The 18,815-nt window shown below is 41.8% G+C and overlaps 1 protein-coding gene, 1 long non-coding RNA gene and 1 pseudogene across 2 annotated transcripts; 1 reads left to right on the top strand and 2 right to left on the bottom strand.

The window, feature by feature from the left end:
• Positions 1-5,498: 5,498 nt before the first annotated feature.
• Positions 5,499-7,184, bottom strand: LOC112097720. Its single transcript, XR_002905206.1, has 3 exons — positions 7,118-7,184; positions 6,626-6,694; positions 5,499-5,739 (listed from the first exon to the last, which is right to left on the bottom strand). It is a non-coding gene; the product is annotated as an uncharacterized LOC112097720 (long non-coding RNA).
• A 2,816-nt stretch (positions 7,185-10,000) lies between these two features.
• On the bottom strand, positions 10,001-11,211 carry LOC112097943. Its single transcript, XM_024183536.1, has 3 exons — positions 10,762-11,211; positions 10,510-10,665; positions 10,001-10,423 (listed from the first exon to the last, which is right to left on the bottom strand). Exons 1-3 carry the CDS (start codon positions 11,209-11,211, stop codon positions 10,001-10,003), a joined length of 1,029 nt encoding a protein of 342 aa, XP_024039304.1.
• A 2,741-nt stretch (positions 11,212-13,952) lies between these two features.
• The window catches only part of LOC112097942, a 10,445-nt pseudogene continuing 5,582 nt past the window's right edge, over positions 13,953-18,815 (top strand).

The following is an 18,815-nucleotide window of genomic DNA, read 5'->3' as shown; positions in this document are numbered from 1 at the left end:
TCTCAGATAGGAGTGCACGTTTCGTCAACCGTCATGGACCGGGTTTACCCACTTCAACCTCTAGCAGGAATGGCTTTTTGCTCCTAGTAGGAGGCTAGCTCGTGCTATGATCTCGAGGAGGGTGTCTTCGTGAACGAGCAGAATATTCCTGCCCGTGGAAACCTGCTACCAGACTTTTGCTCATTTGCTCCATTGTAAGGAGGCTGGCTCCTCGTCCAGGGCATGGCTGGTCTTGTCGAAGTATATCGCCCAAACACCGATCCCCCAGTTTCTGGTGTTGGGTAATGTAGTGGACCAATAATAGAAACTCAATAGTTCTGGCTTGCTCAAGGTAGGAAATGGCTTTGAAGAGTCGTGTTGCATTTAATTGTGGGCGAGGTGATGTGGCAGTGATCTGTCCCTCCATTTGAATTTCAAACCGATGGTTATAAAACCCTTAGAATTTGTGCCGTTAAATGCTGATAAACCAATAATTTTTTCCTCATTTGAGAACCCAAAACCTCAAAAGGGAAACTCGTCTCTTAGCCTTCTTCTTCCTCTCCGGTGACTGAGTTATTTCTCTCCCTTGGTGTAAAAGCTACCTTTCTTGTCTCTATTCGGCCGAGCTACAACTGCAGGTATTATTTCTATTTCTTCGATCTTGGATAGTTGTAGAAAATTTCTTTTTCCTCTTTTTTGTTTGGGTAGCGTTTGGTGGTATTGCTCTAGTCATAGTTTAGGGAATGTCAAAAGGCAAAGAGAAGGTAATTAAGGTTGATAACGACGAGTTAGACTTCTTGCCTGGTCTACTCGCTGATCCTGCCTTTGACCTTGGGATCCCTTTAGAACCAACTAGATCTAGTGTTGAGACTAGTGCTAAGAGAATGTCTCCTCAAATAACCTCTTCACCCAGCAATAGCGGTGATGAGGGATCTTCTGGTTCGGAAGATACCCTGAGTGAGGACCCGGGTGAAGATTCTGGTGAAATGTCCTCACCAAGAATATCGCAACCAAATGTAAAAAGCAAAGTAGGAGGTAGGGCTTTATCAGAGTAAACCGCTATTGACTTCATGACCCGCACGACCACAGTAGACGACCTCGTTGAACTCCGAACAAGGTATGACATTCCTGATGGTATACCCCTTAGAATTCCAGGAAAAAATGATACTCTCAGCCGTCCTCCCAGGGGATATGTAACTCTATCTCTGGAAAGCTTTAAGTTTGGGATCAGGCTCCCCCTACAACCCTATTTCGTCCAGATGCTTAGTGGGTTAAACTTAGCTCCTGGTCAACTTAACCCTAATGGGTGGAGGGTATTTTCTGGTCTGTTCATTTTGTGGGATAGATGCTGCTAGTGTGAGCACACAGTTGATGAAGTCAAACACCTGTACCAGCTAAAGAGCAGCCCCAAAGACGCTGGCTGGTACTACTTCATGTCGAGTACCAAGACCAGGAAACCTATAACTGATCTTCCAACAGGTGGTGATGAGAATTGGAAGAATTTTTTTTTTTTGCTGGGGGTCCCTAGGGTCAAGTTGCACAGATTGATGGGAAGAACTATCTCGTCCCCTCCCGTTTCGTGGTCCCAGGTTGCTTGCTCACTTTAGATGTCTTGTACCCCTAGTTCTAATTGTTGATTTATCTCTATCCCGATTTTTGTTCGAACTGCAGGTTCTTAGGGTGTCCACTACAAGCTTGAACCTGACCGGCTCAAGCAGGTCGAGGCTGTGTTAGCCAATTCGTGCTCGAGCAGAGAGTTGCTATCTGCTTACAACTTCTTCGAATCTCACCTGGTACCCACTGGTCTCAAGATAGAGGATGCTTTGATCCGGGCTTTGAATCGGAAACGTTCTCGACCCCATGCTGCTAAGCGAGATCACAATAAGGATGCTCCCCCTGGGAAACGGGTGAGCATCGCGGAGTAGGTCCCCCCTTGAGGACTCTGCCACCTCCTCCTCCTAAGGCCGGCGAAACTAGTGGAACAATCACTGATCCCACTTCTCCTCCACCACCAGCAAGGTCAAAACCTCGTTTGCTCGACAATTGAGCAGAGCATCTGGTCCCCTACATCAATGAGTTTACCAAGCTCGTGAGCAAAAAGGACTTGGAAGACTTCGACGGCAGCACTTTGGGCGAGCTAGTGGGGGCTATGCAGTTTAGTGCTTTTCATCTCGGCTGCATGGCCACTTACTATAAGGCAAAGGTCGGCCGCTATGATCGAAAGATGAGAGAAGACGTTCAGTCGGCCAAAAACAAAGCTAACACTGCTGAGAAGAAAGCTGGAGATCTCAACCTCGAGAATCTGAAGTTGATAGAGCAGGAGTCTCTCGCGCAGGCAAAGGCAATCACTCTTGAGGAGGAGCTGACTAAAGTCAAAGAGGACTTGCAGAGGGAAAAGGCTACTTACGAAGCTCAGCTCGAATCCCTCAAGGATTCTCACCAGATTCAGGTCGAAAACTTAGAGAAGGAAGCTGATAACCAGTATGACCAGGGGCTTCGACATTCTTATCAGTGCATCATGGCCATTCTCGGGAAGCAGCATCCTGATCTGAAGATGGACGAGCTTGCCGCTGGTGTTACTCAACACATGGATGAGGAGGCAACCAAAGAAGATGTTGAAAAGTTGGAGCTAAATGCAGTTGAGGAGGGAACCTCTCCTTCCCGTGCAGCCCCTACTGATGTTGCCGAAGCAAGTACCCTACCGGGTGCAATTGGTGAGATCCCCCTTGCTCTTGAGGTGGACCAGCCAGCAAAGACGGCTCAGCTTACCGACCTGCCGTTCTCTTGATTGTACCTTGTGTTGTAGGTTTCTTTTTGGAACATTGTATGTTAAGACTAGCAGCTTTTTACAATTGTTGGCAAATTAATAAGATTGCTCTTATTTATTTTCTTTGTTTCGCGCTCTTGGCAAATTATTATTTTAGTTTTTGTTCGCTTACATTGTGGTCGAGCTGATGCCGAAAATCTCGGCTTCCCGTCCTGTTATCGAGCAGGCCTAAAGACTTATGGAGTCTTTCCGTGCTATAGAAACTTTTTGTGACGTTTGATGGTTTGCTCGCCTTCGCTTGGTCGAGCAGATCCTGACATGTTTGTCTTCTGGTCTCGCTATAAAATAGGTTTTGAGACTTGATGAGGTCTTAGCATGCCTTAGAAACTTTTTATAACATTTGAGGGTCTGCTCGCCTTCACTTGGTCTAGCAGATCCTGGCATGCTTGGCTTCTGGTCTCGCCATAAAACAGGCTTTGAGACTTGATAGGGCCTTTGCATGCCTTAGAAACTTTTTATAATATTTGAGGATTTGCTCGCCTTCGCTTGGTCTAGCAGATCCTGGCATGCTTGGCTTCCTGTCTCGCCATAAAACAGGCTTTGAGACTTTGGAGCCTTTGCGTGCCTTAGAAGATTTTTGCTTGTGTAATATGAAAACTGAATGAAATTCCTCCATTTTTCATTAATTACTGAATTCAGCTTACATGCAATTGACTAAGCATAAAACAAATAATAACAAGTACGAATAGAAATAAAGTAAAGCATAATTGGGTCTTACTGGAAGTACTTCCTGAGATGCGCTGCGTTCCAAGGTCGTTTCACCTCGTGGCTGTCCGCACGAATGAGCTTATAGGCTCCGGGTCCAGCCACCTGCTTGACTCTGTATGGCCCTTCCCAGTTAGGGCCGAGTACTCCTTGTGTCGAGTCTTTCATGCTCTGGTTCACCCTCCGAAGTACCCAATCGCCGACGTTGAATTATCATATCCGCACCTTCTGGTTGTAATAACGAGCAACCCTCTGCTGGTAGGCGGCTGATGGCTTCGATGCTTGTTCCCCCTTCTCGGTCAGCATATCCAAATTCAAGCACATTTGGTCGTTGTTTTCCTGCTCATCGAAGTGATCAATACGGTGCGTGGTCGCCCATATCTCCACAGGTACAACAGCTTCATGTTTAAATGCTAAAGCGAACGGAGTTTCGCCGGTTGTTGTTTTATGGGTTGTCATGTATGCCCATAACACACCTGGTAGCTCATCAACCCATGCTCCCTTCTTTACTCCTAGCCTGGTTTTCAAAAGCCTTTTGATTACCTTGTTGGCTACTTTTACTTATTCGTTAGACTGAGGGTAAGCAGGCGAGCAAAACTTCAGCTCTATCCTGAGGTTCTGGCAGAAGTCCCTGAAGTTATGGTTGTCAAACTGCCTGCCATTGTCTGCTATCAAGGCATAAGGGATCCCGTACCAACAGATCATGTTTCTCCATACGAAGTCAGTCGTCTTTTTCTCTGTGATCCTACTGAGGGCTTCTACCTCTATCCACTTCGTGAAATAGTCTATCGTTACTATTGCATGTGTTGCTGCCCCTCGTCCCTTTGGCAACGGTCCAATCAGATCGATTCCCCATTGAGCAAATGGCTATGGTGAGGCCATAGAAGTGAGCTTTTCTGGTGGCTGGGTAGAGAAATTTGCAAAACGCTGGCAACTCATGCAACTCTTGGTTTTCTCCTGTGCATCCTTGTGCATCATTGGCTAGAAATATCTCTGCCTAAGATCCTTATGGGTAAGGGATCTCGCGCCAGAATGGTTTCCGCAAACTCTTTCATGTACTTATCTCAGTACGTAATCTGCGTCGTCCTCATCCAAACATCGAAGGAACGGTAGAGTATACCCCCGCCGATATAACACCCCATCAATCATTGTGTACCTCGACGCTTGAGCTCTGATCTTCCGAGCTCGTAACTTATTTGGTTGTAATACCCCATCCCTGATGTACGAGATTGTCGGGTCCATCCACGAGCATTTCTGTTCTATCCGTAGCACCTTCAAATTCTGCTCGATACTAAGGCTGTACTTCAACTCCAAAGGGACCAACTTAGGCATTTTTGGATCTGCTACAGCTGTCATTCTGGCCAGAATGTCCGCTCGACTATTCTCCTCTCTTGGGATTTGTATCACCTCAACTACCTCAAACTTCCCAATCATTTGCTTGACTTTCTTCAAGTACTGTTCCATCTTCCCATCTCTCGGCTGAAACCTTTCACTGACATGATTAGCAGCCAGTTGGGAATTAGTTCGGATTTTCACCCTATCCGCTTTCACTGCCTTAGCCAATTCCAAGCCCGCTATTAGAGCTTCGTATTCTGCCTGGTTTTTTGTGGCCGTGAACTCCAACCTTATAGCATAAGAGATCTCCTCCCCTTCTGGGCCTTCCAAAACAATCCCTGCTCCAGACCCCTGTTCCCTTGAGGATCCATCCACCGACACCTGCCAGACTCAATCCTCGTTGTTGACTGTAGCAGTATCTAGCTGGTCGAAACCTACTTCGGGCTCTGCAAATTCTGCCACGAAATATGCCATTGCCTAGGCCTTTATTGCTGCTCGGGATTTATAACTTATTGAAACGACCCGCCCCGCAACTCCCCAGGGCGAGTCAATCTAAACTTGTAAAATCGAAACTATTCTAAAAAATTTCGGCACTCTCACTTATAAATAAAACATATCCAATCCTGCAAATTATAAAGCAACACTCCCAAAATAATTTAATATCCAACCATCCTCCATAACCAACTTCTCAAATCAATATATCAAACATCATCCAAATCATCCTCATATCAAAATACATCGATTATCCTTAATAACATAAAATAATAAATAAACACAGCTCGCAAAAATCTCAAATATAATAATAATTAAATCCACGACTCCTAGCACCATCACGTGGCCACAATATCACACTAACGTTCGCTACTGGGTTGACTGATGTACCTGTAAATCTCCTGTGGGGGGGGGGGAAATATAATAAAAGAGGAGTGAGTATAAAACTCAGTGAGCTCAGTGAGTGGATAATAGTTGCTGACAATTTAATAAATTTATTTAAAATCATTTAATCTTTCTCAAATCACTTTCTCAAATCAATTTCATAAATCAATTTCTCAAAATATCATAAGAACTTGCTCAAACTCATTTAATGCAAATCAGTTCATTGAAACACTATAATACATATATTTGCATAAAATCGATGGAATCATATAATACTCATCATATCAAATACTGAATACTAAAAACTGTCATCAAACAAGTACCCAGGGGATAATCTGATCATATCCGGACCTCGACGGACGGGCAATGACGTACTATCTGGGTAACGTCACGCCCCGGAGCTACAACGGATAGATGGGGACGATCTCATCTCATATCTCATATATCTGTACTGTGCATGCATAAGCCCCCAAAAGGCAAAAGCGCCCGAACACACGGCCCAAAGCCTCTATGTGTGTCCCGACAGGCCCCAAAGGCCTCTATCTCATCTTATCTGTATCTCTTGTCTGTATCTCTTTTCTCATCTCATATTATCTGTTTCTCTGTATCTGGAGGGAAGGGTACTGTCTAATGATTTCAAAAATAACATATACATAAACATAGAATCTCATCTGAAATCTCATTTTCTTTCTATTCAACATATCTCAAAATCTGCTCAATTCTAATATCATGCTTTTACTAAAAAACACTAATAAAATCATTAATCAAACTCATTCTGAATAACAATAAAGACCAACACATAGATAAAAATTAATTTGCTGGAAAATCATTTAATCGAAGCATTAAATACTTATCATAAAATCAGCATATACTATGAAAATAGGTTTTGTATATTCCACTCACAGTGATGATGTCTAGACTCGGTATCAACAACGTCCGCGGGTTGATTCTTGTTCGCGGATGCGGATCCTCCTAATCACGGAAAAACTATAATTATTCCCCGTAAATAGAAATACAACCAATTTAATATAATAAATCTCGAATCAAATCTCTATTAACGATAAACTATTCCCGCATGAGTAAAATTACCAAAATGCCCCTATATGCCAAAATTACCAAAATACCCCCAACATCAATATTTTACCAACTTATCCTCAAACTTCATTATTTTACCAAATTATCCTCATATTCGTCAATTACCATATTGTCCTCAATTCAGATTACATAAATTAAATCACATTGTCTGAAATTACGAAATTACCCTCGGAGCATAAAGTTATCGAAATGTCCTTAACGTCTTAAATTACAGAATTACCCTCGAAAGCATAAATTACTTCACTGCCCTCACTCAAAATTACCAAAATGTCCACTGATTACATAAAATTACAAATTCACCCCAAAGTTCCATGAATTTACCGAATTGCCCCTGCCGGTCAACGGTGACCGGACTTCAGTCAACAACGACGGGGAGCTTAGGTCTGCTTGTTTCGGCCTCGATGAGTCCAACGGTGGTGGCCGTGAGTCGCCACGCACGCTTCCGGCGGCAGATCGAAGCTCCAAAGATCCGCAAGTTTCCGGTGATCGTTCGGCGGTTTTCCGGCCTCCCTGGTGATCGTGGTTGGTCGGAAATTGTTGCTGGAGATGTGAGGAACCAGTTCCAAGTGATGGCGCGTCACAAATCCGGCGGAATCAACGACGACGAAAACGAAACTTGGCCGCGACTTTCGAGCTCCAATCGCCGGCGTTCTGGCTAGTTTCCGGCGACGTGGACCACGGGGATACGACGGTCGGCTTCCAAGCTTCAGATCGGTACCAAGAACGACCGGTAAGGTGGCCGGAAACGGGAGAACTTGTCGGGTCAATATCGCGGAATCGGGTCGGGTTTTCGGGTTAACAGGTCCAGCTCTCTCTCCCTCTCTCTCGGGTATTCTCTCTCAAAAATACAAACCCGTTTCCCCTCTTTTTCCAGTTATACAATTCTGCCTTTTTTTTTTTAAGCTTAATACAAATTAAGCTCAATTCGGACCCGTGATGAAAATAAAATCCGACCATTGGCGCGTGTAATCGCCCTCAATTATTCTCGATAAAATGTCGTGATGAATTTAAAAATTAATAGCGAAGAGGAAAATTAAATCACTCACTTAATTAAGAAAATCGGAGTGCATATGTTACACTTATATCGAACTCGCTCAGCTCTATGGCCCATTTCACTAGCCGACCAGAAGCATCCGGCTTGTGTAGAGTCTGTTGCAACAGTTGGTTTATTATTACCGAGACAGGGAATGCTTGAAAGTATAGTCTCAGCTTTTGAGCAGCAACCACAAGAGCAAGTGCCCATTTCTACAACGGTGGGTATCTGGTCTCGGCATCGAGCAGGGCCTTGCTTGTGTAATATATCAGATACTAAACCCCTTCTTCCTCTCTCACTAGAACAGAGCTCGTGGCATGATCCGATACCTCCATATATAGGAATAACACGTCCCCATCCCGCGGTGTGGACAACAAAGGTGCTCGCTGCAAATATTGCTTCAAATTCTAGAAAGCTTCTTTACATTCAGGGGTCCATTCTGTTTTCCTTCCTCTCCTTATCACTTGAAAAAATACTTGGCACTTATCTGTCGCCTTGGATATGAACCGACTCAGTGCCGCCAACCTCCCCATAAGGCTTTGTATCTCTTTCAGGTTACGAGGAGATCTTATCTGGACGATTGCTTGGATTTTCTCGGGATTCGCCTCGATCCTCGGATGACTCACCATGAATCCAAAGAATTTGCCCGACTCGACCCCAAAGGCACACTTCTCCGGGTTGAGCTTCATCTTGTACTTCCTCAAAAGCCCAAATGTCTCTTCGAGGTGCTCGACATGTTCGTTCGGGTTTTTTGATTTGGTTATCATGTCGTCCACATACACCTCCATTGTTCTCCCAATCAACGACTTAAAGATTTTTTTCACCAACCTCTGGTATGTGGCACCCGTATTTTCAAGACCAAATGGCATTACCCTGTAACAGAACAAACCCTGGTTAGTAATAAATGTCGTGCTCTCTTCATCCTGCTCGAACATTGGGATTTGGTTGTATCCCGAAAATGCATCCATGAAGCTAAGCAGGCCATGCCCGACTGTTGAGTCAACTAGTTGGTCGATCTTGGGTAGGGGAAAGCTATCTTTCGGGCACGCCTTATTGAGGTCAGTGAAATCTACACACATCCTCCATTTACCATTAGCTTTTTTTACTAAAACCACATTCAATATCCATTAAGGGTAGTTAACTTCCCGAATGAACCCTGCCTTCAAGAGCTTCTCCACCTCGCCATTTATAGCTTCATACCTCTCTTGATTGAAACACCTTCTTTTTTGCCTTACCGTCCGAGCACCATTCCTTATTGCCAACGTATGGTAGGCCACCTCAAGGTCGATTCCCGACATGTCTTCATGTGTCCAAGAAAACACATCTGCGTGAGCTCGCAGACAATGCACCAGCTCCCGCTTCTGCTCTTCTTTAAGCCTCGACTCGACTCGGATTATTTTTCCTGAATCACCTTGTTCCAAGCTTACTATTTCCAGCTCCTCAACAGGCTCCTGTCTCCCATCCTTGACTCCCACTCGAGTATCAAGTGATGTGATCTGCATTGCTTCACTTGCTGCTGTGGAGTAACAGCTTCGGGCAATTCTCTGGTCTCCTCGTACCACCCCAACTACTCCATTCACCCGATACTTGAGAGCCAAGTAATGGTTGGAGAGTACTGTTTTGCTCATCCTCAGAAAGGGGCGGCCTAGAATCATCTGGTAAGGACCCTCTTCATCGACGACCACAAAATTCAAGATCATAGTCTTTTCTATCGGGGAGCTGCCAATTGTGATGGGCAGCTCGACCACGCCTAGAGGGACCAGCTTTCCTCCACCAAATCCCTTCAAGGAGGTATTGGCGTGCTCTAACCTCAGGTCTTCTATTCCCATCTTCTCCATAGTTGACTTGAACAAAACATCGACCGAGCTTCCCGTATCTACCAGAATCTGGTCAAACTTCTTGTTGGCAGCGGTGGCTTTAATGACTAAGGCATCTTCATGCGGATATAGAATCCCTTCTTCATTCTCATCTGTCCACATGATCGGGACTTGCCTGATTCTTGCTCGCTTGGCTGCTGGGGTGTTGAAGAACACTTCTTTGCTAGTCATGGCATACCTAGCGTAGTTCTTCCTTGATCTGTTGGAATCTCCCGCCAACGTTGGGCCCTCAACAATTACTTTACCATAGGCTGCTCATGCCTCATGTTTCTATTACTCTGCTCCCCCTTCACATGACGAAGCCACCATCGGGATAGTCTTATCTATGAACTCGTCCAGGTATCGATTTCTCACCAAATCTTCAACCTGAGTCTTGAGATCCCTGCATTTGGTCGTGGTATGACCGTGGGTGCCATGGAACTTGCAATAACGTCCCCTATCTCTCCTGCTGGGCAGCTTTGTTATTGGGGTAAGGAGGTACAGTAATCCCCGTTCCTTTATGGCCTCATGCACCTCGTCCAAGGACATCTTCAAGGAAGTATACCGCCCATAGTCTTGGCTCTGGTCGATCATGTGCACCGCCCTTTCCCTGTAGGTGCCATTCTGAACTGGAGGGGGCAGCGGTGCTTCTGGTCTGCTTCCTCTACCACCGTGTAGGTATGGATGAGGATGACTATATGTCTGGTCATGTCTTCTCTAGGAATCTATGGTTGGTAAACAAGGAGGTTACATCCTGCTGCACTGATATTGGGGTGGCTCTGATGAGGCTGGTAAGAGGTGACCCGGCCTCTTGCACCACTGCCTGAGGCATGGTGGTCTTTCCTCTTAATCGGTCCATTTCCTGGTAAGGCTCTCTTCTCATTCCTCTTCAACCATTCCAGCTGGTATGTCTTGATCTTAGCTACCTTTTCTTCCTCGATCTCTATGTTTCTCTTGGCCTGCTCGTAAGCAGTAAAGTAAGACTAAATGGCTAGACTCCTCAGATTGTACCACAGGCGTCCTATCTTCACTCATTCTTTCAGTCATCTCAATGCCTGGGGATGGTTGAAGGCCCCCAAATTGAGGACAGTGCGATGGAACCTTTTGATGAACTCCCGAAGAGTTTCCTCCTCTCCCTGCTTCATGCTCGTCAGCTCCATCATATCATCTTCAGGCGCCATTGCCCCACGAAACTGCTCTGCAAATTCCTGGCACATCTGCTTAAAGGATTTAATGCTCCCTCGAGGAAGCTTCCGGTACCACTCACGTGCTCGTCCCTCCAGAGACAGTGGGAACGCCCTGTACCTTTGAGCTTGAGATAATCTCTGCACCCCAGTTATATTGTTGAAACGCTTTATGTGCACCAACGGATCGGTTCGCCCCGAGTACCTGAGGTCTAGGAGGCGAAAATCCCTCGGAATGACTGCACTCATAATTTTTGCCGAAAGGAGGGACTCTCTGTCCAGCATTATCCTCCAACCAGATGCTCTGCTCCGTCCTTGCATGTCATCTATTACCTACGCTAATCTGTGCACTTTTTCTTCTAGTTGTACGACATGACCAGGGTCACGTACTGTAACCTGATCTCGTTCTTGCTCGACATCATGCATGTGTTGCCGAAGTTCTCTTTCCGCTGTATTCACCACTCCGTCATCGTTATCAAAGACCTACCTCCCCGGGGATTGATCTCCTCATCCATGGCTTTCTCCCAGTAGAGATGAGTTACCCACCTCACAACCAAATCTTCTGGTGGTCCGACCTCTCATCATTTTATCGTTGTTCCTTCTGTCAACGTGCCATGGTGTCATTCCACCACTTCTCACCCCCTCCTCTTGGACTCCCCTTCGCTCATTTCTCAACTCGTGTAAGATGGTTGTCAGGGTCTCCATTTGTTTCTCCATCCGTTCCATCCGCTCATACATTGCTTTTTCCCATGCCTCATTAGCTATCTCTCTCAATGTCACGAACTCATTAAGCCTCAAGTCACCTCCCTGTGCACTAGCTCCGCCCATATCCATTGTCACCTCACTTCTTTTCTTCTTCTCTTTATCAACAGAAGCTTTTTGCTCAGCTCCCCACAGACGGCGCCAAAATGTTGATGCAAGATTCTGGTGTCTGCTCGTTCTCTACCAGGATCCCTCCTCAACTCTCAAATTCACGACCAACAGCAGGTTCTCCTCGTAGCCCTTCTAACTGAGCAGAACAATGCCTTGTATAACTTCTACCTCAGCAGACTCCTACACACACAGAAACTGGTCACAGCACGTCGGGAGTTTTTCCGACGTAAACCCTCCGACGCTCAAGTCAGAAATGTCGGTTCACTTTTGTGGAAAACCCGGCCACTAATCTCGTGGCTGTTCTTTAATCTTTTAGACAATAAAAAATGCCTCCGAGTTTTTCTCCCATTTCTCAATGAAGATACTCTTTCTTAAATTCTAATGTGAAAATGTCTAACCCTTTTACCTTCGTTGATTACCTTTTTATAGCCTTCCTGTGAACCGATCCTCTATGATCCATGCCCATCACTTTCCCCAGCTCACGGAAGTGGATGCTTGAATGTCGTGGTTGTGGCTGAGTGGGTTTCATGCCTAGATTCTCGGATAGGAGTGCGTGTTTCGTTAACCATCATGGACCAGGTCTACCCACTTTAACCTCTAGCAGAAATGGCTTTCTGCTCCTAGTAGGAGGCCAGCTCGTGTTGTGGTCCCGAGGAGGGTGTCTTCGTGAACGAGCAGAATATTCCTGCCCGTGGAAAACTACTACCAAACTTCTGCTCATTTGCTCCATTGTAAAAAGGCTGGCTCCTCGTCCAGGGCATGGCTGGTCTTGTCGAAGTATATCGCCCAAACAATTACAGCAGTGCCCAAAAGGAGAATACAAAATATATTCAACCACTAAAAATAAAAGTCTTTTTTATTTTATTCCATCTTACTCGAATTTTATAAAACTAGTGAGTTTGTTGTAACCAATCTTATATGTACCTTTTTTTTGTCTAACCACGAGGTGGTCCTGAGTGGGCCCCAACTGTGGGAGACACCTTTAAGCCCGTACCACAACCCAGACTAATCCCCACTCGCACCGGGTCGGCCCGTAAGGGGTAAAGTGCTGGCCAAAGTGGTGACTCCATACGAGAACGAGACTTGAACCCCTAATCTCTCTTAAGGAGTGAGAGTGTCGACCCACTCACACCGATCAACTTTGGTTATCTTATTTGTACCTTTGAAATAACTGATAATACTCTTATCACCGAATGTTTAACTAACTCGTAACGTCGTAACGTAACTACCACATCAAACAAACACGTGGCCTCAGCTGTGGACTACAACCGCATAACCGTTCCATATATGGAGCAGTATGAAGCGGTGCAGTTAAAGCAGGTGTTTAAGAAGTGATTTAAGCTGATGCAAGCGTAAAATATAAGAAGAATAAAACAACTTCCTTCTACTGTAGCCAACAAAACAGAAATGGAGCTTTCTGGTAAGTTATTCTATTCAAAAGCTTCTGGGCTGTGCCATTTGGCTTTCAAATTTGGTCAACAAAAGTCTAACACGCTTTGTTCACACTTATAATTTTCTAAGAAAAGGGCATAGACACCCCCAACATTTAGACAAGGGATACAAAACTCTCTAATATTTAAAAAAGACATTTAGGCCCCATCTATTAACGGAAATAGTTTCTTTTAACATAAATTATAATTTTAACGTGTAATTACTGTTATACCCTTCTAACACATTAAAAAATAATTATTCATTGTACAATTTATTCCTATATTATTAATAAAATTACGAATATACCATCATTGCCCAATTCCTCTATTTAATTTTTTTTGTCAAATTTTCTTTTCAAGCTAAAAAAATTTAATCCATTACTCAAGAATTAAAATAAATAAAATTGGTTATTAATGACATAAGAATAACAATTCTCCATATGTCAATCATAAAAATAGTGAGGAGAAGAGAGCCAGGGGAATTGTTATCTATTTTTATTGTTATTGTTATTCTTATGAATAAGAATAACAATACAATCCAAGTAGTTGGCGGCCACACCACTATCATCTTCTCCTTTCAAACCTATAATTTTCTTTTTGCTTTGTCTTTTTTTATTTTCTGGAAAGAGCTGGCTTTCCTTGATTTTCACTTTTTGTCAAAAATTATTCATGCCTTTTTATTTTTCTCGATCACACTTTTTTTTTAAAATTACATGAGCTGTCAGAGTTGAGCCGTCGTTGCCTTTTGAAAGAAACAGTATGGAAGCTATCAAGAAACAGACAATCAAGCTGCGAGAACAAGTCGCCAAGCAGCAGCAAGTTTGTTTCTTCTTCTTTAAAAATTATTTAAACCTTTAGTTACTGAAATTTCTCAATTTCATTTTTTCATTAAATTTTTGATGATTTGTATAGGCAGTATTGAAGCATTTGCTGCATCTTGGTAATGAAAATGTTGCGGTTGATGAAGCTGAACTTGAGTGTCACCAACAACTTCAAAATCTGTACAATTCCACCAGGGCAGCTAAGGTACTATCCTCTCTGTTTTGGTATTGATTTATTGTGGCTTTTTGTAATTAAATATGATTTTTAAATAATAATTTTATCGAATATGGCACAAACAACTGTATTTTCTAGACTGAAGTTACAGGTATTTACCAATCGGAGCTTAATGTATGTTGAACGATCATGATGGTTTTTATGGTTTACCTGAGCAATAATTTGGAATATATGCTATGTAGCACAGCATTTTCACGGGAATATTGTCCGTGGCGTTGAAGGGCTTGTTGCAGTAAGCTTGAAACAAATGCAAATAGGTTGTTTGCTCTTGCTTTAATTATGATATTTGATTCTTTTTATTTCTTGACTAGTTTTTGTGTATAATATTTTTGTATTCAAATATTGTAGCGAGAGAGTTGACCGAAGATTGTTGCAAATATGGAGCGGAGAACCAAAGTGACAATTCTTGTGTTGCAAGAGCTGCTCTTCAATTTGGCACTTCGCATGATTTGATGGAAAATGAGAGGGAAGCTTTGCTTGGGATTCTTGGTGATCAGGTTATTAGTTCATCCCTAACTAGAAAATGATCCAAATTTAGAAAATTATATGTAAAATTACTACCAAGACTATTATCTTCTCATAAGGAAACTTAATTCTATGATATTGAATAAAAGAATCCATTTAAAAGTAACAACTCTGAAATATTTAATGTTTTAACATTGCTAGTGACATCCATGACTTAATAATTTTGTTGGGTCAAATGTTGAAGAAACCTTGTCTCTTTCTACATAACTAGCAAATGTATGCCTGGGACAAGTTACTGGCCTTGATTTCTCTCAATGGACTCCAAGCATTTTGGATAAAGACGCTTCCATCTGCACTAAAATCAAATCCATTTGAATGAAGGATGCATTTGGAAGCCTCACAGCCCTAATTGAAATACTTGCATAGGTTTATTTCTGTTTTTAACCATAAATACAGAAGGAAGAACCCTAACCTAGTACCAGTCATCCTAAGACCCAAAATTGCATAAAATATATTTATATATATATATATAGCCGAAGAAGACTCTGGCCAATCCCGTGGCCTGCTTGACGAACATCAACGACAGAGACGTCGTGCCCATCTTTCTTGGTGTGTGGAATATTAGGGGTCTTAACGACCCGATGAAGCAAAATGAAGTGGGGAAATTGATTCTAGAGCACAAGCTTTCTTTTGTTGTGTTAATTGAGACGAAAATAAAGAAAGTGAATAAAGACAGAGTTTTGAGAGCTATAACCCCGGGATATATGTATGTATGTATGTATGCCCAAATTCCATGATTATACTGGAGGAACTTTTTAATTATCGTTTTGGGCTTTCTTTTCTTTTTCTAATTATGTTACAGGTTTTTGGACATGTAGGTATCCGAGCCACTACGGACATTAATCAATGGAGCACCTTTGGAAGATGCTCGGCACCTGACTCACCGTTATGACAAACTCTAACATGAAGTTGAAGCCCAGGTAAGCTTTGAGGAAACATGCAGATGTATGAGGTTAGGTGAGAATTATGTTTGATTCATATTGAATATTTTTACCAGGCAGCTGAAGTATTGAGGCGCCAATCAAATATCAGGGAATCTGATATATCAGCAGAGAGTGCGATGAAGCTTCGAAATGCTGAAGCAAGATTGACTGAGCTTAAAGCTACAGTGCTGGCACTTGGCAGAGAAGCAAGTGCTGCCATGTTGTCAGTTGAAACACAGCAGCAGCAGATGACATATCAAAGACTTTTTGCTATGGTATATAAGTTAATATTTTCTTGTGTGCGCCTATGCATGTGTTGGCATTCTGCCTCTTATCTTCGTGCTATTGCCAACTTTTTATACAATCATAATGATTTCTGTTGTCTTGTGATAATATCATGCATGTCCAACAAAAGATGAGTCACATGTTGCTTTTTAAGTAAGCCAAAGTAGCACTTGTCCTTTTACTCGTTCATGCTTGCATGTTGGTCCAAGTGTCATTTGTTTGAGTTCCTACTTTGGCCTAGTCTGTCTTTCGTTGGATGCATCATCCTTTAACACTCCTTATGCATATTCAATCAAGTCTTGTAGAAGCTAAAACCTTCACACCCAAAGTTGATCGACATAACTTTTCAATAAATTAAAATTATGCAAATATTAAAACAGAGGAAATATTAAAATTGTAATAAGAAACATTTTAGTATGTCCTTTATTCTAGTGTTTGCATAATTTTAACTTATTGAATAATTTTTTAGTGCTTTTAACATTTCAATAGCATGAACTAACATGTCTATAGAAAAAAAAATCGCAAATTAAACTTAATTTTTGATGCAAGAAAAGAAGTGCAAATCAAGTATGTAAAATCACAAGATCAAGCAGCTGATATCTTCACTAAGCCACTCAAGCAAGAAGACTTTGTAAGATTCAGAAGTTTGCTTGGTGTCACAGGATCAAGTTTAAGGGGAGGTGTTGGATCATAAACTTGATCCAAGATGAATAAATCAAGCCCAACTCATGGAAGGTTCCATGAGTAGGTATGGTTGGTGAGGTTTGAATTATTTGTGTTAGGTGTGTTAGGTGTGGTTGGTGAAGTTGGTGAGTGGTAGGTTTTAATGGATGGTGAGGATTTGTTTATTAGTTGAATAAATGAATGGTTATGATTAGTTTGTTTCATGTATAAATACCCCCTCTCCCCTTTGGTTTAAACATCAAGTGAAGCAGCAAAATCTCTAAGGTGTAGAGAGTGAAAAATAAGAGTTGTAATTGGTGAGGAGTGTTGTTGAAGAAATAAAATAGTGTGTTTTTTGTGTGTTTTAATTGTTAATCCTCCAACATTCTCTAACTTTTTACTCCAACCCAAATAAATCAGGGGCAAATGTTAGTTAATCAAGTGATTAAAATTCATCCTGCAATTCTTATATATTTACATCCCTTGATCAATACAAGGACATGCACTTTGGTTCGAGAAACTTTCTTTTACTTATGAACGCCTATCTTTCTGACAGTATTGAATTAATTCAACACTATTTTGAAATGTTACAATAACATATGCTATTCTAAAGAATACAACAAAAAGTAAAAGCATGTAAACTCTCAATATCTACAACCAATGGACGTGAAATCAACTCTTCTTAAATTGAAAGTACAGACTGATATTATAGTTGCTGAGCGTTCCTAGTATTCGTTCATGACTGGGGTTTGTTGTGTATTAAATTGTTCTTCTTGTCAAGGTTTCTGTCAAGTGCATTTCTTTCTTAACCTTTTCCATTGGTTAGTGGTTTTATTGCTACTTTCTTGGTCTTGGGCCTTTGCAGGTGGATGCTGAGAAAACATATCATCAACACGTGATTGCTATTTTAGAGAAATAAGCTGTATACTGAGGTTTGGGACTATGCATCCAAACTTGATTGTCTGCATCTTTCTGTCTCTTCGAGCATTCTCTTCTTGTTGACTGCTGATAATATTGCATTTATCATTTTCGTCTCTCTCAAAAGAATAATTGTGACTTTGTATGCTTTTCCAACCCTTGCTACTCGAATTAGATGATCCTACAGGAGCAATCAGATGAGTCCTTCTCACAACATTTGACTTTGAAGATGGATGTGAGTGCCCCATGTGTCGGTCAGACTATTGATTCAAATGGAGCTGATTTACAAACGCATATTAACAAGAATGATGACTACTTTATAGTGAAAGTAAGGCTTTTGCTCTCTTGCATAGTTGAAAGTCCCCCTATTGCTCTCCTACTAAAATATCTTAAGAAATAACATAAAAGAGATATAAACAAAATGGGGTGCTGTCTTTGAAGATTTATTTCATTTTATTTTTTTCAAAAGAAATTTGCTTTATTTTACATGAAAGTTTCGTTAATTTGTTGAATTGGAAACTTATCAATTAATTTGATGTTGCGTTGTCTTTTGCTTAACACATTGCATTCTTATTTTAATTTTGGAACAATAAATTCTTTTCTACTATCACTACCATCTGTTCAAGTATTTGCATTATCGCACAACGTCTATGGAAGCAGTGATTAATATTGAAAGTGGAAGATGTACATCTGTATCCTTTCACCCTAGATAAATTGTTATGTGATTGTAGGACATCACCGTAACAATCTTTTAAAATTTATTAGTTAGCACCTTGGAAATTCTTTCCCCCCAATAAATTGCACTAGAAATTGTCAAAATGTGGTGCTGAGGAAGTCATTCTCTGGGAGCTTCTTGTAGGAGAACAAGGCTTTTAAGCATGAGATTTGGCAAACACTAATGAATTACAAACACTACTAGAAAAATGGTCTTTTGTGACACTTGTCTTCTGACACTTTGTTATAAAGTATCAGTAATTACATGTATTTGGGGCATTTTCCGTGTTTAACAGATAAGTATCACAAATTACTAATACTACGGTGTCAGTAAATCAAATATCACAGATTCGTGACACTAAAGTATTAGTAGTTAAAAAAATAAAATTTTAATTTTGTATCTACTAATAATCGAACTGAAGACCTCTAAGCCATAACCTTTTTATTTTAACCGCTATACCACTCGGCCACAAATTGCATTTTTGAACTTATAAATTAATAAATAAAATAAATAAATATTATAACTTAAAACCTAAAA

Source organism: Citrus clementina, unplaced genomic scaffold (genome assembly GCF_000493195.1).
Source record: "Citrus clementina cultivar Clemenules unplaced genomic scaffold, Citrus_clementina_v1.0 scaffold_5, whole genome shotgun sequence".
Taxonomy (NCBI): domain Eukaryota; kingdom Viridiplantae; phylum Streptophyta; class Magnoliopsida; order Sapindales; family Rutaceae; genus Citrus; species Citrus x clementina.
The sequence above is the reverse complement of the archived record's forward strand: the minus strand, read 5'-3'. Positions and strand labels throughout refer to the sequence as shown.